We start from the raw sequence: 25,673 nt of genomic DNA on the forward strand, positions 1-25,673 counted from the left end.
ACGCGACGCGCAGAGAGAGGGAGGCCGCGCAGGGTAGAGTGTGGAGTGTGAAGCCGGTGGCTGAAGGGGCTACCGAGAGAGAAAGGCGCCCGCGCGAAGGCTCCAGCTGCATCTCGGCGGCGGGCGCGCGCAGCGAGCCGCGAGGAGAGCGTCCTTCTTCCTCATGTGTGCCTTCAGGCCTCCGCCGCCTCCTCCGCCGGAGGGCGACGGCGGAAGAGGCGGAAGGTTTTCCGCGCCGCAGATTCTCCGCGCGGGGGAGACGCGTGCGCAGCCTGGCGCCAACGCGCAGCCACGTCCCCCGGTCGCCGTCGTCCCCAGGGCGGCACCCGCGGCAAGCAGCAAGCCTCAGAGCCACGCCGCGGCGCTGCCGCCCTCGAAGAAGCAAGCAGCCTCTGCGCAGGCCGCTGCGAGGAGGGAGGAGAAGCCAACCGGGAGAGAGGCAGGCTCAGAGAGGTGCTCAGGCGCGGCGCTTGGCGGCAAAGCGGCGTGTGCAGTCGCGTCCCGCGCGGCGCAGAAGCGATGGAGCGCGCCGCCGCTTTACCACCCCGACGCGCCCGCCTTCTTCCGCGCGCGGTGCGAACACCTGACGAGTGCCCTTGCGGCTGCGCGGGAGACCGTCGCCGCCCTCGAGAAGGCGCAGGCGGGCGCCGCGAAGGCGTCCAGCGCCGCGGAGGGCGACAAGACAGAGAAGAAAAAGAAGAGCCTCGTGGAGAGGCAGCTCCGCGTCGCGCGAAAGAAGGAGGAAGCCGCGCGAAGGGGCTACGCGGTGGCGAGGAAGACGCTGGAGGATATGGAGTGCGTCGATGGGCAGCAGGGAGATGAAGCAGAGAAACGGCGAGAGCGGGGAGGCAAGGCCTACGACGCGGCGTTTGTGGAGAAGCTGTATAGCGACCTCGTCGCCGCGAACTTCCCAGTTCAGCCTCTCATCTCGCTGGAGTTCTCGCTCTTCTTCGAAAACTACCTGTGGCCTCACTTCCCCGTGAACGACGCAAGCGAGGGAAGTGACGAGGAGGTCTCCAAGGCGCACGTCATGTGCATGGTCCTGATGCTTCTGGAAAAGCACAGAAAAAATCTGCCGATTTGGGAGACGTTCCTAAACCACCCGCTGCTGAAAGGCCGCGAGCACCAGGGCAAGTCGGCGAAACGCGCAGAGGCGCCCACCGCCGAGGAAGACGAAGGCAAGCGTGACGTGGAAATGAAAGACGCCGAGGCAGACGCGCCGACGGCAGACGCGTCAGCAGAGAGCGCGGCGAGCGACGAGAAAGACGAAGCCGCGAAACGGGAGGCGAACGCGCGAGAAGAGAAGGAGGCTCACGACAGCGTGGCGGAGTCGAGCTTCGAGAACATGGTTTTTCTTCCTGAGGAGTTTTTCCGCGCAAAGTTCTCCACATTCTTCTACCGCCTCCTCGATCTGTTTGTTCGCTCCGCACCCGAGCCTGCGGCCTCGCAACCTCACGTGGCGCAGCCGGGTAAGGAGGCGAGCGCCGCGTCTTCTGCGCCGACGGCGTCGGTTCTGACAGTCGCGGAGAAGAGCTACGTCGTTCGGTTCCTGATTCTCTGCTTCCAGGGCCTCGAGGAAGCGATGCTGCGCCGCGTGTGTCTCTCTGTCTGCGGCGCCGCCGCGTGGACGCACGCCGCGCCAAAGTTCCGCAGCATGCTGCTGGAGCGCAGCGGCGCCGCCGCCCTTCTCTGGAAGAAGTCACAGAAGAAACTCGAACTCGCCGACGAGGAACGAGAGAAGGCCCTCCTCTCGGCGCTCGATGGAAAGGCGGAGGAGGGAGACAAGGATGGGGAGCAGCAGGACGCAGTCCAGCGAAAGAGAGAGGAGAAAAAAAGAGAAATCGCGAGAGCTCGCCTCGATCGAGACTTCTTTTCTCTCTTTCTGCAGCAATTCTTCTGGCTCGTTGGTACGCGCAGGGGCAGCGTCGCAGCGGAGACACACACCGCACCACTCCACTCACGATGCGTAAAGCAGGTGCATGGATTTCTGTTGACGAAAAAAGTGTGTGGATGGTCACATATATATTTGTATGTGCATATCCGCACATATGGGCGAGCACACATGTCGCAGGCTTAGGGTTTAGGGGTTCGTACGAGTTCCCTGTCTCTCCTCAAGTGGCACAGGCACCCTGGCCAGTCTTCATATATATATATATATATATATTTCTATATGTATATATGTGAATATATACATATCTGTATATGTATGAATATCTAGAGAGAAATATTTATAGCGCTTCCACGGGCGCGGAGTTCACACAGAGCGTGTGCGTGTGCGTGTCTCTCTGTGTGGGCGTGGGTTTTTTCGTTCCAGACGACGTCCCTCTGCAGAGTCCGGCGGAGGCGGGGCCGTCAATGGAGGTCATTTTCCTCGCGGAGCGCATGCTCGAGTTGTTGATTGACTTGGAGAGTCAGCTCCCGACGCGGCGCGCGATTCTGCCGCTGCTGAACGACCTGCAAGTTGTCGTCCGCGCGCGCATGGCTGCGCTCGCCAGGGCCCCCGAGGCCGGCGTCTACAAGCAAATGGTTGAGCTTCTGGACTTTTACAGCCGCTTCGAAATCGACGAGGACTCAGGTGCGTCTCCGCGTCTTCAGCGCCTCACAGCACTCCTTCGAATCTATCCATTCATGTATCGACATCGATGTATATATATATATATATATATTTATTTTTGCGTAGGTGGAAGAATTCAGCGATGTCTCTGCCAGCAGGAGTGCGCGTGCGGTCGCCTAGTGCCTGCGGCGGAGTGCAGGCCGCGCCTCGCACGCAGTCTGCACTGTCGTTGTCATGTATGTATATATATATATTGTGTATATATTCATGTATAAGGATATGTATATATACATATAGATGTAGATTTTTTATCTATGCATTCATATGTATCACCATATATATTACATATAGATATATGCCTGCGCCTGTATATTTGCGCGGGAGCTGTCTGTGAGGGTTGCTATCGTTCGTTTTCTCCGCGCGCGCCTGTGCCGGGGCTCTCTTTCTCGAGTCTGTCCTTGTGACGCCTTGAACTGTCAACCTGCGCGTTCACGTGCCTTCTGCTTTTCTCAGGGCTGCCCAAAACGGCGGCGCAGTACGGCGAAGAGCACTACCGGCGCGTCTCGAATTTCCAAAGGTTTTGTTTTTCGCTGTCGAAGGACATTCCTTCGCTGCGGACTGCCGCGCTCTCCGCCGTCTCCGCGTTAGACTCGCCTGCAGATCTGCGCGCGCTGCTGGACAAACAAGAACTCCTCACGCTGCTGCAGATGGCGGCGAATCTCGGCCTAGTCGACCCCAACATGCTTCCAGGTGAGAGACCTGCCTCGCTTTCCTCTTATTTCTGTTCTTCTCTGTTCTTCTCTCCTCCTTTCTCTTTCTCTCTCTCTCCCTTTGTCTTTCCCCTCTCTCTTTCTCTTACTCTCCCTCTCTCTCATCATCTCTCTCTCTCTTTCCTCACGCTCCCGTTCTCTTCCTCTCCCTCCCTCTCATCATCTCTCTCTCTCTTTCCTCACGCTCCCGTTCTCTTCCTCTCTTCCTCTTCCTCTCCCTCTCGCTCATCCTCTCTCTCTCTTCCTCACTCTCCCGTTCTCTTTCTCTCTTTGTCTTCCTCTCTTCCTTCTCTTTCCCTTTCTTTCTCTTGCTGTCACGGTTCAAACGGGCTGCGTTCGCGTCGCCGACACCTCCTGTGTGGCGGCGTCGGTGTCTCTGCGCGTGCTGCAGGCGCCCCGCGTCCAGTGGTCGCCTTTCCGCGCACGCTTTCCTCCTTTTTTGCGCGGCTGCCGCCGCCCAGCCGGCGGACGAAGAAATGGGTTCGCGAGTTCCTGACCGAGACGCTGTGCTACTTTCTGAAGCGGCGCCCAGACCAACTGGAGCAGCTAAACGCGCTCTCGCTCTACCCGTCTGAGGAGGAAATGTGGAACGAGGCGATTCTCCCTGCGGAGCACTACACGGGCGAGACGGCGCTCGCGCTGCCGAAGCTCAATCTCCAGTTTTTAACCATCCACGACTACCTCCTGCGAAACTTCAACCTCTTCCGGTAGGAATTGGGGTTTTCGAGACTCTCTCTGCCGGCGGAGACAGAAGGAGCCGCTTGTGGGGCCTTCGCTTCGGGCCTCTGGAGAGCATTCGTCTTTTTGAATTGGGATCTTCTCGTCACGCTCTGACTTTTTCGGTTTCTGAACCCTTCAATCGCGACGCGTGCGCGCCGATTTCCCTTCCAATCTGCGCTTTGCTGCGGGTTGCGGAGTCCGGTTTCTTTTGAGTGCGTCGCCCGTTCTCTTGTTCGTGCCTGCATCGACATCAACGGCCTGTCTCTCTCTCTCTCGCAGCTTGGAGTCGATCTACGAGATCCGCGAAGACATTCAGGACGCGATTTTTCGCATGAAACCCCGCCGCAGAGCCTCGCCGTCGGCCGTCACCGGCGCCTACGGGGACGCCGACGCCGCAGTCGCTGGCGGACGAACGGTCTTCGAGGGAACCGCCCGCATGGCTGTCGAGGTCGAACGATTCTCCGTCATTGCCGTAGAAAAGCCTCGGGTAGGGGATTCACTGTAATTAAATAAAACTGTTACTTTTTTTTCGTCGTGTGGGGTGCGGAGTAGTAACCTGTCGATACGCGGGCAGATCGCGGTTCGTCTGAGGGTCGCGGAGCGTCAGCCGGCGGCCTCCAGCCAGCGCGAGACGCGCCGCACAGCCGCGCACGTTTTTTCCAATTTTTTTTCTCGTTTCGCAGGTGGGAGAGACGGTGCCGTCGGAGGTGCGCGCGGAGATCAGCATCGACTTGGCTGGTTTGAAGCCTCAAGTCGCGCGCGAGTGGGACTCGCTGCGGCAGTTCGACGTGCTGTTCCTCGTTGCGATTGTAGCGCCGCAAGCCGCGTACACGGGTCGCCTGCAGGATCTCGAGCAAGTCCACGAATTCCCGCAGAAATTCGGCGTCGTCGCGCTCCGCGGCTGCGAAATCGTTGACGTCCTCGACGAGGACGGCAAGGTGATCAGCGAGTACAACCCGCTGGAACGTGAGCGAAAGAGGGCGGGGAAAACGGCCAGTGCAGGCCCCAGACACCGAGACACAAGGGGGAACCGCGCGCGTGTGGGGCCTTCAGTGTGGGAGTTCTGTTTTTTTTTTGTTTATTTTTCCAGCGCGGCTGCCGATGGGAACGGCGCGCACGCTGCGGGTGCAACTGGACGCGAATCAGTATCGGCAGGACGTGCTGCGCATGGAGGAGGAGGGCTTCGAGGACTTTTATAGCTGCTTCAACTTGTTGGTGCGGCGGAATCCGAAGCACAACACGTTCAAGGCGGTGCTCGCGACGATTCGATCGCTGATGAATCGGCCGGAGGATGTGGTGATTCCCTCGTGGCTCCACGACCTGTTCCTCGGCTACGGCGACCCGGGGAGCGCCCAGTTCTTCCGTCTGCCCTCGCGGCTACGCCGCCTCGACATGCGCGACACGTTCCTCGATCGCGCGCACCTGCTAGAGTCCTTCCCCTACGCCAAGTCCCTCGTCGCGGAGGGCGACGTCGACAAGCCTCCCGTCGTCCTCGAGATCGAAGACGCCGAAGAAAGCGGCGCGGGCGGCGGCGAGCAGAACGAAGACGAGGAGGAGGCGCGAGCCGGCGCGTGGCCAAAGATGAACATCCGCGCCAGCACCTACGCCCTCCGCTCCGTCGGTCCGTACCCCGAGTGTGAACGCAACACAAATAAAATCCGGTGCGCCCACGGCTGCCGCGCGGAGAGGAACGGGAATGCATCCAGAGGAAACGCCCAGAGACAGAGAGAGAGCAGAAAGTGAACGGAGGAACGCACAACATGTCTTCGCCGTGCCACAGTGTGCAGGGATGCACGAAAAGAACCCGTCAAGAAATTTTATCTAGCACGTATATAGTTATATTTGTGTATGCAGTTTGTCCTCGGTGTATTCGTATTCATCCGCATATGCCGTCGGGGAACATACGGAGCTCGCGCGCGATGGCCTCCGGCGAGAGGCGATGAGGCAAGGCGGCGAGACCCGGAGAGAGGAGGAAGGAGCTTTTCCTCCGAAACTGACGCGCTGTGCTCTGCGGCCGCCATCTGCGTGGTTCGCCGCTGCTTGGTCGGGGCTCTCCAATCGCCGAATTTTCTCTGTTTTTTTTTTTTCAGTTTCACGCCGGAGCAAGTGCGGTGCCTGGTGTCGGGGCTGCAGCCTGGGCTGACGATGGTCGTTGGGCCCCCTGGGAGCGGGAAGACAGACACGGCGGCGCATCTGGCGTTTTTGCTGTACCACAACTTCCCTTCTGAGAAAGTCGTGTTGGTGTCGCACAGCAACGCGGCGCTGAACGACTTGTTTCGCAAAATTCGAAACCTGGACGTCGATGAGACTCACCTGCTGCGACTGGGTCGCGGCGAGCGCGATCTGTCCGCGGACGCGCGTCAGGAGAAAGTGCAAGTCGGCAAGCTGGGCGATCTCGACGACGAGGAGGAAGACTTCTCCTTCTCGAAGCAGGGCCGCGTCAACAAAGTCCTCGAGCGCCGCAAGCTGCTTCTTGAGAAAGTCGAGAAGCTCGGTAAGAGCCTCGAAGCGCAGGACGCGCCCTGCCTCTCCGTGGGGGACGTCGGCTTCTCCTGCGAGACTGCCCTCCAGTTCCAGCGCTACCACGTCCTGTTTCGCATCGAGCGGTTCCGCGAGCTGAGCGGCAGACTCAAGGCTCTCTTCGAAGACCGCGCAGCCGACGCGGAGGCGGAAGACGCCTTTTGGGCGAGAGTCGCGAAGGTCTTTGCAGACTTGGAACAGGAGCGCGGGAAGCCGCTGACGCTCAAGGTCAAGAAGGACGTCCGAGGGGCGGGAGAAGAAGGAGAGGCAGCTGCGGAGACGCAGGCCGATGCGAAAGAATATGAGAGAGAAAACGGCGAAGGCCACGCCGAAGAAGAGGAGGAGGAGGTTGATGAGAAAGGATGCATCGACGTCGACCCTGTGGTACGCGTAGGGAGGGGGAGGAGCCCAGAAGGCCGCAGGAGGGACGTGCGATTCGCGCGGCTACTTCACACGAACAGAAGAAGGTAGACAGTCGGGAGAAGGCATGCTTCATTTTTGTCGGGAAAGGGAAAAGCTCGAGGGTGAAGCCGCGCGCGCCGCCGCGAACGAGAGGCGCGGAGGACGCGCGACGATCGTCGCAGTCTTCCGCCTTGCCCAGCATCCAGAGGGAACGTCCTCATCTTTTGTGTATCTCACGCCTGCACGACCTTGAGGAAGAATAAGAAAAAACAGTTGCAACTGGGTGATCTTCGGCGAACGCCGGCTGGACCGTCCGCCGAGAGAAGGCGGGAAGAATCGTTGCCTGTCTCCGCGTGCATGATGCGTTTTACTCGGCATTCTGCAGGGGATGGTGAACCCTCAACCCGTTGCGTCAAGGGTGCGATTTTTCCGCCTCCATCTTGTCTGTGTTTCTGCCTTTTTCTTTTACTCCAGCGAGCTATGCGCGAGTTTGGCTGCACGTACCTCGAGGCGCTCTTCCCCTTCCCTCTCTTTTTCGCGGACGCGCCGCAGCCCCTGTTCGTGAAGGATCTGAAGAAGGACGAGGAGACCGTCGAGAGCTGCTTCCGCTATTTAGACAAAATTTTCCAAGAGATCGAAGACTGCCGCGCCTTCGAGCTGCTTCGCACTTCTGGCGACCGCGCGAATTACCTCATCACGTGAGTTGCATGGCCTGCACAGAAACTAACCTTGACTCCCTAAGCGATCTGTCGCGTCTCGGTGGCGTCTCTCTCCTTTCGCGAGGAGACTCCACGCCGCGCATCGCCTGCATGAGTACACACAGCTTTTTCCTGCCTCTGCGCGCTCGCGCTTGTCCCGTTTCTATTTTGTCCCGGTTTTTTCTGTTTTCCCTGGCTGCGCAGGAAGCATGCCCGAATGATCGCCATGACCTGCACGCACGCCGCGATGACGCGGGAGAACCTCGTGGGACTGAGGTTTCAGTACGACTCGCTGATCATCGAAGAGTCTGCGCAGATCCTCGAGGTCGAGACGTTCATTCCCATGCTCCTCCAGCAGCTCGAGCGCGGCGTCAGCCGCCTGAAGCGCGTCGTGCTCATTGGGGATCATCATCAGCTGCCCCCCATTGTGAAGCATCTGGTACGAACAAGACGCCTGCTGCCTTGACTCCTTCTCTCGGGCTTCTCTCCCCGTGCTTGGAACCTTTTTTCTGTTTTTTCCTCGCCGGACTTGCCCTGCCGCCCCTTCTGGCCTCTCCCCCTCCCCCTCTCCCCGCTTGACGCCGGCGTCTCTGTTCCTGTGTTGTGCTTGTTTCGTTCTCAGGCCTTCCAAAAGTACTCGCACCTCGATCAGTCGCTGTATTCGCGGTTCATTCGCCTGCGGTCGCCGGCGATTGAGTTGGACATGCAGGGGCGCGCGCGGCCTTCGCTCGCGGCGCTCTACGCGTGGAATTACCGGCGGCTGGGGAACCTGCCGCTGGTTGAGACGCATCCGAGCTACGCGGCAAGCAATCCGGGGCTGGCTTTCGACTTTCAGTTTATCAACGTGGAGGACTACGCGGGGAAGGGCGAGACGACTCCGCTGCCGCACTTCTACCAAAATCTCGGCGAGGCGGAGTACGTAGTCGCGCTCTACATGTACATGCGCTTGACGGGCTATCCCGCGGATAAAATCACGATTTTGACAACCTACAACGGGCAACTCGCGCTCATCTCCGACGTCTTGCACCAGCGATGCGCGTGGAACCCCGCCATCGGGCTGCCGAAAGCCGTCGCCACCGTCGACAAGTACCAGGGCATGCAGAACGACTGTAAGCGCGCTCTCGATGCAGCAACGGGTGCTCACATACTTTTCATTGACGGAGGTGTAGAATCATGTGGGTGGGCGCTGCGGCCGCGGTAGACGTGACGGCGGCAGACGCCCATAACGAAGAATATATATATATATATATTTATATTGATATGTTTCTGTATGTTTTTATAGATACTTATCAAGCTTCTGTGCGTTTGACTCGAGCTGGCGACTCGTCGTTTGCTGTCAGGAGCGTTACGCGTTTCGTTTGGAATCGAGGCGGCGGCGTGGCTGCTTGCCTTGAGGGAAGAATCTGCGTTCAATTTGTGTCTTGTTTCTTAGATATTCTTCTCTCTCTCGTCCGCACGGAACGACCGGGTCACATCCGCGACGTCCGCCGTCTGATTGTCGCGGTTTCGCGTGCGCGCCTCGGTAAGAGAGAACAAACGAACCGCGCAAGTCCTGCGAAGATACTTTGTAGAGAAAAAGCGAATACCACCGTGGCTTTCCCTTTTGATGCCTGCATGCCCGCGAGATGTGCAGACTCGCCGCGCCGCGTCAGCGCATACATATACATATATATATATATATATATATATATATATATATATATATATACTTATTTTTTTGTATGTATATAAGCATGTGAATCGATAAGTTGATGCATGCAGCGCTCGCAAAAAGATGTAGACGTAGCTGCGCAGATCAACGTCGCCAGCCGGAACGTCGGGGGTGACGCGGGCTGGAGGGACAGCGGCGCGTCGACAGCCGTCTTGCAGAATAAAAATTCACGTGATATTCCTGTATCTCTTTTTCAGGTTTGTACGTCTTCGGGCGGTGGTCGCTCTTCGGAAACTGCGTGGACACGCGCCCGGTGATGCGACACTTCGCGAAGCGGCCGCTGCAGCTTGCGCTTCAACTCGAAGAAGAGAACTTTGAAACAGATCGCAGGGTGAGACCTGCGGCTGGGGAAACGCCGGTCTGCGCGCAGAGCCGCTCGCGCGAAAAAGGGGGCACCTCCCACGCGCATGCACATATACGTTTGCTCATGTATAAGTGCGCCTGTTGTGTTATGGGTACGTGTATCTCTGGTGCGTTTCCTTCGCCTTGGGGGGTTGCCGCCTGCGGCTTTCGTGTCCAAGTCGCTGCATGCATGTTTACCCACTTGCCTCGCCTTCGCCGGCTCGCGAGCGGCAAGTCAGCCGCTCTTTGAGCAGAATCGCGGCTGACGAGAGGCGCGACGTGGGAGCAGACGCGGAGGCGGCGAGCAGGTTGTTACGTCGGCTTGTGTGTGTGAGGTGAGCTTTTCGGGTTATGGGCATCGATAAACGAATGCCTTTCGGAGTCGATTCGCCAGGCTTCGCGCGCGGAATCCGACGGACACGCCCTGCGTCGCGTACCGGTCTCTGCGTGTGTCTCTCGCAGGTTCGCCGCGATCCGTATCCAGGCAGGCAGGAGCCGCTGCCCGCGGGGAGCTCGTTGGTTGCGGACGTGACGCAGTTCTTCACAGTCGTCCAAAACCGCGCCGTGGCACGCGTCGAGGCGCTGAAGAAGCAGCTGAACATTCCTGTCTCCCCTGCCCCCGCCCCGCCGGCTCACCCCACCTCCTCCCCAGCGCCTCCGCCTCCTCCGCATGCAGCGGCCGCAGGTCCGGCGCCCGCCTCTCTCTGGCTGCGGCCTGCGGGCCTTCAGGGACAGTTCGGTCTCGCGGCGGCTCCAGTTGTCGTCTCCCAGCGCATTTCCCTTGCAGACCAGCGCCCGGGGGCGTCGGCAGCCGCGCAGGCCGCACCCGTCCCTCCGCCTCCGCCGAGCTTCCCCCCGCCACCGGGCTGTCCCCCGCCGCCTGTCGTCCGCGGACGGCAGGCGCGTCGCAAGCGGGCGCCGAAGAAGGCCGCCGGCGCGCCGCCACTTCAAGAGGGGGGGACCGAGCAGGGCTCTGATCGTGAAGAGAGCAAGGAGGCGGAGGACGACGAGGAGCTGCACGCGGAGAAGGAGGAGGACGTGGAAGAGCTAGACGGGGCGCCCGCGGAGAAGCTCGCGGAGGCACCCGGGGAGACGCCCAGGGAGGCACCCGAGAAGACGCGAAAGCGCCCGAGGGAGGCGGCAGAAGAGGAGGAGGCGGAAGAAGCCACGGGAGAGAAGAAGGCGGCCGCCGGCGTGTCGCGGCGCAAAACTGAGAGCGAGACGCCAGCGGAAGAGAAGGAAGGAGACGGCGAGCAGGAGGAAGCAGAGGACGAGGGGGGAGAGAAGGAGTCTGCGCCGAAAAAGAAGGGCGGAAAGGCGAAAGCGAAGGCAAAGCAGGCTGGGAAGAAGCAGGAGACCGAAGACGCCAACACGGCGGAGAAGGGCGACGGCGCGGTCGACGCGCCCCGAGGCAGGACACGCGGAGCCAATGGGAAGCCCGCGCCAGCGGGCTCTGAAAAATCTGCGCCCGCAACCAGAAAAACCCGTGGCGCGGCTCAAGCAGCCGAAGACCACGCCGCGGAGAAGCCAAAAGAGAAAGCCAAACCGAAGCGCGGCGCTCGAGGTCAGAAAAAGTGAACTCGTGCGTCTCTAGGTGGCCGTGTTGTCTGTCTCAGCCGACACCATCCGTGGCAGAATGAGTCCATATATATATATATATATATATATATATATATATATATATATATATATATATATATATATATATATATATATATATATATATATATATCTTCGTATACATGTATCAATACATATATATTTATGTATCTGTGTATATTTATAGATATATATAGGATGTGGGTGTGTGTGCGGCTTCCTGGGTGCGAGGAGCGCCTCAGAAGCGGGCTTTGGCGAGGCGGGCCGCTTCCAGTTGCTTGTCCCTTGAGGGTGGTCTCAATTCGGGGTTTTGTTTGAAACGAATTGAATTCCTCAACTGTGCTGACGAACTGCCGGCGACATTCGGCACCCAACTCTGTTTATTTCGTGTAGAAGAAAGAAAGGCGTGCATACACGCGTATTTCTAGTTCTTCAGAGAGACAGCCGAGAGCGGAACCGTCCCCCCAGCCTCTCGAGAGTCGTCTGCCCCCCTCAGGCTCTTCAGATGCCGAGTCTTTCCGGCAGACGTTTCGAGAAGATTTTTTTCCTACAAAACAGAAGAGGATCCTGCCTCAACTGCAACTATGCCAGCTGTTCGTGCATACAAATATACACATATACATCTTTGTGCATACACATACATGTATACAGCATGTGTATGAAAGTGTGTGACCCGAGTGAGGCGTAGCGGGAGGCTGTTTGGCTAGGTCTGCAACTGCGTAGAAGCGCCGGAGACCTTTTTTCGAGAGACGGAGCCACGGAGCGCGGAAACGCCGATGCTTTGAACAGCGACGTCGAAAGCGACTCGCGTGTCACGCGAAACCGCGCCAAGCGCGCAGCTTGCACCAAGAAACGGCCTCCAGTTTGCGCAGGCGAGCTGCGGCGACCGCGAGATGATCCACGACGCAAAAAAAAGAATGCCTCATTGCATCTCATATGCATAGATGGAAAGGGCGAGAGGGAGACAGACGCATGCAAAGGTTTATGAAAGATAGAAAAAGAGCAGACGCAAGTAGAAATTTATGTGCGCCAGCACGGAAGCGGACGCATCGCCGACAGTGGGAATACAGGAACGTTTAGAGGCGGGTTCGCGACCAACCCACGCAGCTGCATTGACAGATGACTCACGTCCCAGCCTTCTTGTCTTCGAGTGCGGTAGGCGGAGACGCCACGCCGACGGCCTCAAAGCCTGAGAAAATCTGCATGACCGGGAGACGCGCTTGCGTCCACGGAAGATACCACAAACCGCTTCCGTGGATTCTCTCTCCGACCGCGGGCGCAGCGAACTCAGATATCCCCTCCACTCACGCGAAATCACGTCGAGCCGCGACTGAGAAAGACGAAAAACGCGACACGGCACGAACTGGAGCGCCTCTCCTTCGATACTAGACTCCCCCCCGTCGGAACAATATATTCTCACACACACCACTGCACATGTGCATGAAGACATGCGCGCGTGCACGTGTATACGTATTTGTGCGAATATATATATTTATATATACATAAATACACATATATATGTGGATGGGGTACGAATGTCGCGCAGGCGCGACAAGCGCATGCGTCGTGTGCGCTTGCGCCAGCGAGCGACGCGCAGGGAAGGCGGGCTGCGCGCGGAAGGCGTTTAGGTTTCTTTGAGGCTTTAAGGTTTATATAAACCCTAAACCCTTATATGCTTGAGCCGTCTGGGCTAGGGCAAGGCACCGTGTAGCAGAACGAAGCTACGCGGGAGGGAACGTCTTTCCAGGTGTTTAGGCCAAGCAGATTCTCCAACCAGCACGTGTTTCTCACGTTCGTTCCAACTGCAAAGCCGCAAAAAAGCAGTCGAAAAACTAATTCAGAGAGCAGACCTGCGACGAGAGTGAGCCTTGAATCGACTGCATGTGCCGCGAGCGAAAAAACAGTATAACCTTGTCTGAATATATAGACGTATACAAGCACACAAAAGTGCGGAAGGCTATCTCTGCATCGATAGAAAAGAGTAGCCGTGCGCAGAGTCCAGCCGCGATTCTCACGCGAAACAGAGACTCAGACAGTCTCAAGGGATAAAGCACATATGCCTGTCTAAAGCACATATACATACATCTGTATACGCTTATTTATATATACATATATTAACATACAGATGTACAATACTGAGAACGGAGACGCAGTGCATTAGACATACATGTCCCCAATCATGTGTACATAGATATGTATATGTGTGTATGCAAATTTCGGTGTAGAGTTGAAGAAAGTCACGTACAATGGTGTGCTCAAACAGCCGGCTTCCTGCAGGCGGGGCGAAGCGCCTAGAAATCGCGTGCCTCCCCACCTTTGCATGCAATCGCGCCGGGCACCTCCGCACTGATGACACTTGGCAAATACATAAGTGAATACATGCACACATACATACAGACATACATACACACATAACATAACATCCATAACACAAATACGTAGATACATCCGCACATAGATACATATACGCATGTATAGTTCTTGAATGTAGATTTTGTGTGTTTGCACCGCAGATGAGGTCGAGGGATCCTGACAACTCACAGGAGCCTGCGACGTAGGCGAGTTTTTGTTTGATTGAGCAGGCGGGTCCCGCGTAAAGGTACTCAGTCGTCTGGAGCGCCGCGCAGTCGCAGACGATTTGAAGAAGTTTGCCTGCAAATCCGCGAAAACGAAGTTCAGAAGCCAACATTTCCCAAGGCACCAGGCTCTGCCGCTCGAGCACACAAATCATCTCCTCGTTCGCAGCAGGCAAAGGCTTGCACTTATATCAAGATATAGAAGCACGCCAATGCATATTCATACAGGAAAAAGAGACTTTCTAGGAACACTAGAAGCGAGTGAAACTTGGGGCCTGTGCCGTCTCTGAATCCAGAACTTGAGATCTGTCTTTCGTTGCATATCAACACGCAGGTCTTCACGCAGACGAAGCGATGCATATGAACACAGACCGAGAGACATTCAGATCTGAGTTGAATGGATTACATGCATGCCTGACAAGGCCCGAAGGAGCGACGGAGCCGTACCGGCGGTTCATTGTCCACGAGAGATATAAATTCTTTACACCGACTTTCACACTGCGAAGAGGGACGTGTCGCGCCTAGCTCCGTTCGTCGAGGCGCAGCGAGAGAGAGCGACATCCTACGGAGACACCGCGGAGTGTAGAATAGACTTTGATTGAACAAGGCAGGCCGACTGCATGTCCCACAAAGTAAAAACGCATGCATGCAGAAAGATCCGAATCGAATTCGCGGAGCTTACCGCTACTCAGCTGAACTGTGCACTCAGCGCCGTTCTGGCAGTAGTTCAGTACCGGCGCATCCGCAGGAAAATAGTCTTGACACAAGCCCCCAGCCGTGGGCTGCGCCGCCGCCGCTGATTCTGCAAGAGGGCAAACAGAGACGGCCTAAACAGGAGAGCCTCAATGAACACGCGAATACGTCCACACAGCAGACGCCGCACCTACGCACATAGGTATGCAAATACACATGCCGATACTTGCAGGCAGGCATGTATACATACGCATAAATATATGTATGTATATGTATGTATATATGGACACGGGGATGGAATCGCGTTTACCGGGGTAGAGAGGAGAAAAGCCGAGAGCGGAGAGGCTGTCGACGCCGCGGCTACGGCCTCCCGGCACCACAAGAACGGCGCAACGCGCAACAAACAAAAGCCTCTCTCCCTCCATCTACGCGGCAACCCATAACCTGCGCGGAGCCCGAAAGGGGTCGACGGAGGTCTTCGCACGTGCCTACATGCCTAGAACACGGCCCGACGCGGAATACTCTCGACGTCGTAGGATGCTGAAATCTACCCGGCTCACGGATCGATGCAGCGCAGAGCAGAAGGATGAGGGGAGCGACGCAGGCCGTGCTTCTGTCGCAGAGCAATCTCCTGCTGCTTCCTGCCTTCTGCGCATGTCGGTAGAATTCGTCGGCTTTCTCAGGCAAGCGGCTTCTGGAGGCGAGTCGAGCAAGGCGCACGAGGCACCCCGCGCGACGCGCAGGAAGCGAAGAAGGCGGACACCACTGGAGAGAGGAAGGAGAGGCTCGCAGACGCTTGACGGGACAGTGTCTCTCGCGAGCGAAAGCTCTAACCGCCGCGTCGCAACCTCGCATGCGACGCATTGTTGAGTGCGCCGAGGAAAGCGAGCGAGAAGCGACTAAAGAAGCGACTCCGCGATGCCTGTGGCCTCAAAAACGACCCAAGACCCCCACAGCGGTGCTAGGCACGCACGCAGCGACCCGCGCGAAGACACATGAGGAGAAAAAAGAGCGAGAAATGGAGAAGTGGAGCGAAAGAAAGAAGAGACGAGGGAGAACCGGAGCCCAGGAAGGTGAAGAAGGCGGAAATACGCGAAGACCACGGGAAGGAAGCAGAGAGGGCGAGCAGGCAAGTCGCCGCTGCACAGCACGCAGTCAAGAAAGGAGCAAGGAAAAGAGGCGAGAGCGATCAGGGGGAGGGAACTTGGAAAGGGACGAGAAAGGGCGCCAAAGTCCAGAAAGTTAATTCAGAGACACCAGGGGGAGGAACCGAGACGCTGGAGGGAAGAGCAAAGCAGAACTCGCTCTGAAAATGAGAGAAAGCGACGGGCAACAAGAACCTCCACCCACTGGTCTGAGAAACAAGGAAGACGAGAATTTGCTGGAACGAGAATCTGCTGGAAAATCCGCGCAGACACTTTCCCGTCGATGCCGTGTGACTAGCCAAAAAAGATTTCTGTGGCATGCAAGTAATGGAGACAAGGCAGCGAGTCGCCGGAAAAACACCAGACTGCATGCGCCCGCCACACGTACCCCAGTCAACAGTCTGTGGTTTCCCTGGAGTCGCGTTCGATCCTAGACGAGGAGAGACGTGGTTTCAGCGACCTCCATGGCGATGACAGGGCAGCCGAAGCGAACAAGAGAGCCCTGCGAGAGGAAAGCGGGCCCAGAAGAACAGTCTCGCGCGGCAGCCGCCCGAAATCGACTCAAGCGAGTTCGTCTGACACCTATTGGCTACACTGCATGCGCTTCTCGTTCTTTGCTGGGACGTTCGTGATACTCTCGCGAGCCACAGCGATCTCTATGGCTTCCTTATGGCGCTTCGCGCCGTTCTCCTCTTTGAGAGCTTTACTGGAGGCTGAGGCCAGTCCGTGAGTTCGTGTGTGTGGCGACTGAGGCTGTCGTATCTGCAGAAGAGTTTTTCGCCTCCTCACAGGTAGCGTGCCAGTCTGCTCAGACACGTTCGCGGATTGTCGCACTGTCGGCGTGAACCCGCGGCGAGGCGCAGGCCTCGGTATAAAAACGCCACTCGAAATTAGTCTTCTTCAAGTTGTCTTGCATGCCTCCGCCAATCTGTCCTTCACGTCTGCACGCGTCTCCAGCCCACGTGGGCGTACAGAAGCCCCGAAGCTAGGTCGCATGCAGTTCTCCACAGCACCGCCAGTTCTCTTTGAATGAGCAGTGAAGTATCCTTTCTCCCTCGCAACTCGGGTGGGCGAATCGACACGTTTCTGAACACTCCGCGCAGCGCGAGCTAACCTCATAGCCCAAGTCGCCCGCCGTAGCTCAGTTTCTTACATGTATGCACATATACATATATATGCATATATATACGCAGGTAGAGCTCATGTTAATATGTACTTATTTAACGAAGTTCTACAGGATTATTCATCAGCTTTTTCTGGGGAGTCTGGTGCTAAGAACTATTCTACATATCTGGGAACCAGTGGCTGAACAAACCTTTTTATTGATTGACTGTACGCCGTTGCGAAGATCCTGCGGCAGTGGCGCAGGGTTTGAGTCGTGCGTCGGCGTCCGCATGCGAGCCCTGCCGCGTCTCAAAATCGCATCTCTCGGATGAAGCCTTCGAGAGACGCACGCCTCGTCCTCGCATCAGCACAAGACGTATCGAAAGCAGGCCGTGCCGTGGCGGCTCGCGAAAACTTCTCATCAGTGTTGGGCGGTCGGCGCTTTCCTCTCTGGGGTGCCGCATCAACTCAAATAGTGCAGCCTCTGAAGCTGCCTTCTCGCTGACTACGCCTTGCCGTCTTGCAGAAAAAGGGCGCGCGAGTCAATGTGAAGCTACGTCTCATTCTAGCCTGAGCTGCAGCGCACTTTCAGCCCACGAAACCATTCAGAGAGACGCATCTGTAGGCGCAAGAGAGCACGAATCGATCTTGTTGGAACGGTTTTCTTCGCTGTCGCACCGCAGCAGTGGGTTAAATCGGTGTTCGCGGCACGCAGGGCATACCCGAAGACAGGGCTGGCTCGAAGCCTTCAGCGCAAAGACCGGCAGAAGTCGCGCACACAGACTTTCGGAGAACGCGATAAAACGTGAGCGACAAAGCCGCAAAAGATGCATCGTTTTTTCTTTTACTCCTGTCTAGAGGAAAAGGCAGCTCGCCACGCACATGCGCTGAAGTCTCCGTCGGTTTGTCGCTGCGAGAAGACTCTCTCCCAAACCCGACTGTGTGCTCAGAAGGTACGAGGCAGCCGACCGCCTCGCCGGTTGCTCAACTCATTTCTCGAGTTACAACTCGCGTTGCATGTGTCGGGGAGCAAAGTTGGCGCACCCCAGCGGCTGAAAGAAAAGATTCGACATGCGCTGCGGAAAGGACTTAGGGCCTGTGTGCCAGGCGGTGTACTGTGTCTCCTGGCTTGGCGTCGGCGGTGATGCCTTACCACAGCCAGCAACTGCAGAGCTAGGTACTCTATTCTCTGCAGGATTGTCGACAGTCCAGTAAGGCGCCTCAACAGCGATTCCAGAGTGAGGACGTTTGACTCAGAGAGGCAACAGCGCACGCGACGAGGAGAGAAGGAGAGAAAAGAGCGCAGGCGGAAACAGACACAGAGATTGATTCACAGGAAGCAGAAGGAAGACCGAAATAGAGCGAGCGAGGAAACGGCTAGCAGAAGAACAGAACCGCGCGCCGCTCGCGCGACTTCGCGAACAGCTCGACCAGACACCGCGCATCTTCGCGACACCAAAAAAAGTTTCTAAAGAGGGCTAAACGCGAGCAGACAAGACGCAGTGCAAGAGGATATGACATTCCCCGACACGCGACGTGCTTAAGCACTCTTTTTTCGCAATCTGCAGTCGCGTGAGGCTCCGCGCACCGTCTGTCGGTAGCGACCTCGTCTAGTCCGGCATTCTGGGCGGCGCGCTCGGGCGTAACCGCCACTCCTTGCGGGCCTTCACGAGTTGGAGGCGATATCCATCATGTGGATCGGAGCCAAAACGTTCGCCTTGTTCGTCTCCACGATGCAGCCGTCCATCACCATCTCGTCCAGAATGAAGTGAGCCTTTTCGAGGTGAAACATGATGTCCAGCTCGCAGACGTTCTCGAAGAACTTGTCGAGGGTCTCCACGAGGCAGTGCACGAACTCCAGCACCGCGAGCTCGTTGACCTCCTCGTCCTTCACGCCGACAATGAAGTACAGACTCGCGTACCTGGAAGCACGCACACGTTCCGTTTCAAGCCCTTGAATTCACACGCAACCTTGACTACCGCGCGCGAACCGTGAATCGAGCAGCAAAGGCATATGCGCATCCCTACGCAGGGCCCGTTAAAACCCTCGCATGCACATATATATGCAGATATACGCAACTGAGAAATCGAGCACGGCCTCTCAGCCACGAGTGGTACCCTGTCACCTATACGCAGAGCGACGGCGCGACGGAGCCTCAGAAATCGAAGCAGGAAGGGGAGTGAGCCTCGACAATGCGGCGCCTGCTTAGGCGGAGGTGTCTCGATGCAGGAAGGCATGCAGCGGACTCTCTGCGGTCGAGTGGCGCATACGCTTCAGCATATGCATATCTGTATATCTATATATAGCGATCAATGGGCACGCAAACGCCATTGTAGAAGGGGAGCGCAAACATCATAAATGCGATGCAAATAAAGCCGCCCATGCGTACAGGTACGAGAAGAGAGTCACACGACAGCAAACCACGCCTCAGAGGTGCTTCGGCAGAGAGATCTTTTTGAGCGTGTGCGGACCTTCGGTAGATGACGCTGTATTGCCGATACTGGACGAAGGAACACTGCAGCTCCGTGCGGCTGAGGCACTTCCGAATGAGCTCGCTCTCCAGCGTCACTCTCTCGGGAATCGGCATGAAGTCGTAGTACTGCGACAGGCGCGTCTGGCCCTGCTTGTTGACCATCAGAATGAACTTTATCATCTTGGTTGGCGCGTGACAAAAGACAGAAAGGCGAGAAAATTCGAAACACGAAGAGTCCGAGTCGAAGGACTGCGTCGAGTGAGGCGGAAACGGAGAGGGTTCGCAGAAGAGAGCGGCCTCGCCACAGATGGAAAGAAGACAAGGCAAAGAGAGCAGGAAAAACGAAAGGCGAAAGGGGGAGCAATTCTCTGCGAAGAAGACGTGTCCTAAATCCTAAAAAGCGAGGGAAAGAAAGGAGAAATTGAGGAACCAAGGAAAGCGCAGGAGATGCCACTAGCTTCCTTGCTTTCGAGACGAAACGGTTACGTCGACAAACAAATAGTATCCGGCAGAAAAAGAAAGGCGAACTGTGTCTTTGAACAAAACAATAGAGAGAGGAGGCAGCGAGACGCATGCAAATGGCAAACAACCGCAGAGACGGCGAAAACGGCAATCAGGAAACAGCGACAAGGCTAAGGAGCTGCGGAGCGTAGCGATTTGGCTGGCTGGACACGAAAAGAGAGGAGTATCAGAAGTACACGAACGAAAAGATCTGGAATCAGAAAGAACGAGGTCGAGGTGACGGCAGAAGGCGAGAAACCCAAAAGAACGAAATCCTGCGTCACACGGTGTACATATACCTGATAGTCCGTCCACGATCCTCCACGCTCGACAGTAGACACGAGGGCATACGCAGTCTGTTTGTGAGAAAGATGGAAAAGACATGAAATGCCGCAGGGTTCGTCTCTTTCAGAGCCGAGACTGCGAAAACAGGAAAAACAGCGAAAAGAAGCAAAGGAACGAACCAGTCCGTGGGTAAAGACACAAGACGGCGGCTCGGTTGTACGCAAAAGCCCCCCTTCTGTCACGCCTCTCTCAGCGGGCAGAAAGTCTTCTCTTCGAATTTTACGATCTACTCTGTACGCGTCACACTTCAGAGAGTGTGGATATCTGGAAAGGAGCATTTCCTGAATTGCCTTCTTTTCTCAGCAAGCGAAAGAAGGCACACGGAGCAAAGACATCCACGCAGAACGACTCTCTTCCCATCAAACGAAGGATATATGCCGACGAATAAAGATGAGGAACTGAAGACATTTGAATCCGGAAAGCCGCAACTAGCCTTCCTTTGGTTTCCTCTCGTTTGCAGCGGGTTTCCGCTGTCTGCGGCACGCTCAGTGCCCTCCAGAGCGGTCGCATGAGGCCAAAAACCTAGATGCAACATTGTGCATGCGTAGACTCGGTTCTACCGTTTTCGCCCATGAAGCTGTCGCCTCCGGCATTCCACTCCTTTTCCCCTTTCCCAAGAAGGAAAGAGGCGCTGAGTCGCCTTCCGTGTGAAAGTTGGCAAAGCTCGGAGATTTTTGCGATCCTCGCGCCTCTGCTGCTGCTTGGATCGAAGAGCCTGTGTCTTGTCGCGGGCGTCGAGCAAGCTTGCAAACACGAGGTTGCATGCGACTCAAAAAGCGAACCTCGGTACGGAGAGCGACAGTCCGTTTTCTCTTCATGTTTGAAGCGTTATGGTCAGGAAAGAGTGCACGCTAGCTCTCAGTCAAGCGCTTTCCGTCCTGCAACTTACTGTTGTTCGAGCTCGACTTGCGACGAAATTCGGCTGCTGTGCAGGTACTTCTTGGCGGTATATGCGACCTTTGCTTTCCCAAGTTCACCTGGGGTGTTCTGTGTTCATCCGTGGAGAGTTCTCGAAGGCCAGACACTGCGGGCAGCAAAAAGACTACTTGGAGCCACGCTCGTATCCCTCGCCGAACGGAATGAGGGCTTGAGAGTCTCGCATTCATTCCGCGGCTCTATCTCTATTGCCCTCCACATGTCCATGCAGACTTAATACGCAGCAAGGCATAGTGGCAGTCGTTTACCGACTCGCTTTTTTGTCTTCTTTCGCGCTGCAAAATAACTGCGGTGTCCACCGTGAACGTGTGGCTGCATGCATATTCACACATATCCGTATATGCGCGTGCAACTAGATACGTAGCTAGATATGTAGATACGGATAATTTGAAGTAGATAGAAAGCTAACTGAATATATATGGTAGATGTAGATACGTTGATAGACACAAGGCTACGTGGTTATCTGCATGCATAGATAGACACACAGATAGATGGAGGCAGACTGATGTATTTTCAGGTTGTGATATGTTCTGTCTGCAGCATTGGTTTAGCATTTAGAGAGCGTCGTCTGCGTGCCTTTGCGTCCGGCTTTTTCTGGTTCCGCAAGATGTTGTTGAAGAGTCCTCTCGGGTTCGTTTCCCTCGCGAGGGCCTTCCTCGTGGATCGCCCTTCCGTGCGTTTCGCTTCGCGCGCGTGGCTTTCTTCCTGCCTCTCTGCGCCAGTCTGCGCCCGCGGCGTCGCGCCTCTCCGCCGAACTTGCGATGAAGGGTGGCTGGCGCTGCGGCGATGCAGCGAGAGCTGTCGACGGCTGGAACAGACCCCCGCGCTGGCGCTCTCCAGCGCGCTTCTTACCCTCGAAAAGGAACTCCTTCGGACCTCCTCGCGATCGCCGAAAAGGCTGTTGTCAACTCAAACCACCCCCGGTAACGCCAGAAGAGGCATCTCTCCGGGTCGTTTGAGTGTGATTTTGGCTCGTCGAGGAGAGGGGGGGGCCAACTGAGGCTGCTCTGTGACGGGAAAGAAGTTGTGCAAAAAGTCGCGAGCCGCCGCGCGCGCTGGGATTTGCCTCTCTGGCTCCTGGCGGCGCGTGGCTGCTGTATGCCCGTTCCTCTGTTTCATCGCCTCGGTACCCTTCATCCTTGCTTTATGCTGTCTGGGAGTCGTCTCGCCGTCCTTCTCCCCCCTGTCCACTAACTTCTCCTTGCTCTGCTCGCACACGGCCTCCATCTTTCCCGTTTAGTGGTTTCGTTTCTCTCGTTTTGGGGCGTGCGCTCGCCTCACAGGCTCGCAGCCTGCTTCTCTAACTCCCTGCATGCCGGCGCCTGTCTGCGTTGGTGTCTACATCTCTTTGTGTCCCTGTGTCGCGGCGGTGCCCTCCGCGGTTTCAGCGCGCATCGCGCATTCTGTCTCGTGGAGGAGCTGCAGGCCTTGCGACGCGCACTCGTGCAGGGTACCAGACGAATAACGGAGAGAGACAGTCGTGCGTGTGTCTCTTGTCGCGGCAGAAGCAGCTCCGAGTGCCTCCGCGTCGCACGGCAGCTCGCGCGGCGGGGTCTCGAAGCCCGAAGGCGCCGCGGGAGAGCCTGGAGCTTCTGAGATCCCGGAGGTCGATCGCGCCTTCGTCCGACGCTTGAGTGAGGCAGCCCCGGCACAGCGCCTCGACGGAAAGGCCTACTTCCTTCTCGACGTGAGGGAGCCTTCTGAGCTTCAGGTAAGCGGGCGGCAAGCCTCGCGGACACTGAGTGAGAAATCGGCGCCTCTGGAGCTCAAAAGGCGCCTGCGCTCAAGCCGCCAGCGTATCCATATGTGGTCACCTACACATATGTTTATGTACAGACTGGGGAGGGGGGGCGGCGGAAGACGCAGCGTGAAGCCTGCGCATGCGTCGCTTGGAGGACTACGGAGGGCGCTCCAGGTGTGGCGCGTGTAGGTTTGTAGGTTCAGTCCGTTGCGCCCATGTGCGCAGGGGATGCAGTGGACTCTGCGCGACGGCGCCGCGCAAGTCGTGCTGTGAGTTCGGGGAAGTCTGTTTCTGTACAGCTAGGGCGAGGCTTCTCGCTCAACCTGTGGCGAGGGCGTGTGGGCGCGGAGTGCTGAGGGCGCAGGTCGCGGCTGTCTGCCGCGAAGACGAACGTGAGGCGGTGTCGCCCTGTTGTTCGTGTCGAGTCCGCTGTCTTTTCTTTCCGGTTGTCAGCGCGCTCCCTGCATGTTTACTGCGCGCGTGCAGGAATTGGGATTCATTCCGGGAGCGACGAACGTGCCTCTCAACCGCCTCGAGGAGGCCTTCCTGATGGAGCCGCAGGCGTTTGAAAAAGAGTCAGTGAAGCGCGCCGGAGGGGCGAAGGCGCCTTCCCCGCGCCCGGGCGTAGTCCTGCAGAAGATTCAATTCTCTGTGCGACACGCGCAGCGTCGGTAGCGTTGCTCACCCCTGGAAGCTACGCTTCTCGTGATTTCTGAGTCGTCGGCCGCGCATGTATCGATCTACAGGACAGGCAAATGGATCTCCGCGCACGCACGACGCCCTCCGCGTGCAGCCAGAAACGCTTGGCAAACGAACTCCTGCCCATGTTCGCTACTTCGTAATTCCATATATATATATATAATTACACATATGTGTATACGTGTATGCAAGTGACTGGCAGCGTTAAGTGGAGTTTTCTGTTTGTACCCATAGATGTGGGCACGAGGTTTTCCGCCGGAGTTGAACTTATTGGGCACATATACGCGCCTGCGCGAGTGCGCCGAGCGACTCGACAGACGTCCGCTCTCCACGAGTTCCGCTAGTCCCTCCGCCGCATGCCTGTCTTTTTTCAGGTTTCACTCCGTGAAGCCCGACCCCGATGTAGCGCTGGTCGTCTACTGTCAAAGAGGTGTGTGGTATCTCGGGCGCAGGCGCGTGAAGTCTGAAGCGTTTTTTTAAGGCAGATGATTTTGTCGAGCGGCCTGCACGGTGAAACTGCACGGGGGGCTGGGGAGAGTTTTGACGCGTTCGAGGTGCTCGACGCACTCAGCCGGTCTTCGGTCGCGCGCGCACGCGAGATCCGCTGCGGCCAGCCCGCGAAAAACACATATATGCGTGAACTTCATCTTCCTATCAGCTTGAGGAAATTTGTGAAACACAGGCACATAGGCGGATCTCACACGACATGCGGGTGCCAAATGAGAATTTTCGCGATCTGTAGCTGGCCCTGTATACATGCTCATGCATGTAGTTCATGTATATATCCGTTTGTCAAGCAACGATAGCTACTTGTAACGTTATCATAACGATGCATGACTTAGGTATGGTTTTTTGGTTGTCACTTGTGCGAACTCAGGTGATTGACGGCAACGTCTTACGAAATTCGTCTGTCGCGCGTTTCATAAGATGTGTATTTTCCTGTGTACTGTGCGTCCCTACGTAGGCATGCGGTCTACGAAGGGCTGCGGCATTCTCGCGCGCCTTGGTCTGCGCAGTTTGAATTATCGCGGCTCCTACGCGGACTGGAGCGCTGCGTGCGTCGCAGAGAAGAAGAAATAAAAAGGAAGGAGCTGTTTGACACGCTCGGTATGGCGTATTGGCAGAGGAGACGAGTGAAGGACAGCCGCGAGGCAAAGACCTCCGCAGAAAGGGCACATGCGGTTTGAACTCTAGGCATCGTGTAAATCGTCGATGAGTAAATTGCGTGTGTTAAGACAGGGTCCAAGTGCAGCCACGGAGAACCAGCATTTCGTCTGGCTGTTGCCAAAAAAGGTGGCTGCATGATTAAATACATACACATAGCGATTGAGTGCTGGCGTGAAAGTCCGTTCACGTACGCGCGTGTGTATGTGTGCCATCTTCGAGTTCACGTAAGCGGAAGACGTGAGCGTTTTCATCCCAAAAGCGGACTTTAGGTCTTCTGAGCAAGACTCGCAAGCTTCAGTGGGTTTTGCGAGGCACGAGGCAAAAGAGCTGAGTCGATATCGCTTGATTTCCTCCCCGTCTCAATATGCAGATCTACCAACGTGGTCGCGCGGGTAGGTTTTAAAAGCTGTATGCATCTTGATGACGTAGAAACAGGGCAAAGCGGAACAAACACGGTTGCTTGGCTTCCGCTGCATACTCTCGGCGATAACTCTTCGATTCAAAAATACGTGCAGCTTTCCACGCGATGATTTGCAGAAGGCTGCTCAACGAAGCGCCGCAGAAACCCTGCTGCTTCCCGGAGATACTGAGAGATCAGTTGTCGGCTGCATATGGGGATTCCCTGTGACGTAGAGACGCCTCACATATCCGCGTTTTTCTGGAATGAACGCTTTATTTCGTGCTGAGGGATGCCCTTACCACAAAGCACATAGAGTCGCGCAATACCCTACGCTCCCCGCGATTCAGTGTGTCTTGCATGGAGTGAAGAAGGCATGATATTTCCCAGAGCTGATTACATCGGTTGTGTTTGCTTGAAAGCTACAGACACTGCTAGAGGTGTGTGAGCCTAAACAAGTAACTGCTTCGGTACGTATGGTCACCAGTTTGCTCAGCTACGGCTGCAGCCTGACTCGCCTCGCCCTGATCGATGTGGGTGCTGCGCAGCTAACTGGTTGCGTCGATGCAACGAGCGATT

The 25,673-nt window shown here is 56.5% G+C and overlaps 4 protein-coding genes across 4 annotated transcripts; 2 read left to right on the plus strand and 2 right to left on the minus strand.

Annotated features, from left to right (window-relative positions):
- Positions 1-163: 163 nt before the first annotated feature.
- BESB_075220 (uncharacterized protein) lies at positions 164-11,295 on the plus strand (the record flags this gene model as incomplete). The annotated part of the gene is made up of 14 exons (XM_029365895.1): positions 164-1,907; positions 2,315-2,575; positions 3,068-3,304; positions 3,716-4,031; positions 4,324-4,531; positions 4,728-5,010; positions 5,135-5,705; positions 6,135-6,948; positions 7,441-7,664; positions 7,869-8,103; positions 8,287-8,773; positions 9,097-9,186; positions 9,573-9,706; positions 10,180-11,295. 14 exons carry the CDS (start codon positions 164-166, stop codon positions 11,293-11,295), a joined length of 6,720 nt encoding a protein of 2,239 aa, XP_029218379.1.
- Positions 11,296-12,984: 1,689 nt separating this feature from the next.
- Positions 12,985-15,010, minus strand: BESB_075230 (uncharacterized protein; the record flags this gene model as incomplete). The annotated part of the gene is made up of 4 exons (XM_029365896.1): positions 12,985-13,118; positions 13,858-13,968; positions 14,575-14,694; positions 14,896-15,010. 4 exons carry the CDS (start codon positions 15,008-15,010, stop codon positions 12,985-12,987), a joined length of 480 nt encoding a protein of 159 aa, XP_029218380.1.
- Positions 15,011-18,500: 3,490 nt separating this feature from the next.
- Positions 18,501-19,488, minus strand: BESB_075240 (clathrin adaptor complex small chain family protein; the record flags this gene model as incomplete). Its single annotated transcript, XM_029365897.1, has 2 exons — positions 18,501-18,756; positions 19,307-19,488. The coding sequence occupies 2 exons, from the start codon at positions 19,486-19,488 to the stop codon at positions 18,501-18,503; spliced, it is 438 nt and encodes a 145-aa protein (XP_029218381.1).
- A 2,209-nt stretch (positions 19,489-21,697) lies between these two features.
- Positions 21,698-24,610, plus strand: BESB_075250 (rhodanese family domain-containing protein; the record flags this gene model as incomplete). The annotated part of the gene is made up of 5 exons (XM_029365898.1): positions 21,698-22,013; positions 22,596-22,801; positions 23,318-23,406; positions 23,905-23,960; positions 24,495-24,610. The coding sequence occupies 5 exons, from the start codon at positions 21,698-21,700 to the stop codon at positions 24,608-24,610; spliced, it is 783 nt and encodes a 260-aa protein (XP_029218382.1).
- Positions 24,611-25,673: the final 1,063 nt, after the last annotated feature.

This window comes from Besnoitia besnoiti, assembly GCF_002563875.1.
Source record: "Besnoitia besnoiti strain Bb-Ger1 chromosome Unknown contig00007, whole genome shotgun sequence".
Lineage (NCBI taxonomy): Eukaryota > Apicomplexa > Conoidasida > Eucoccidiorida > Sarcocystidae > Besnoitia > Besnoitia besnoiti.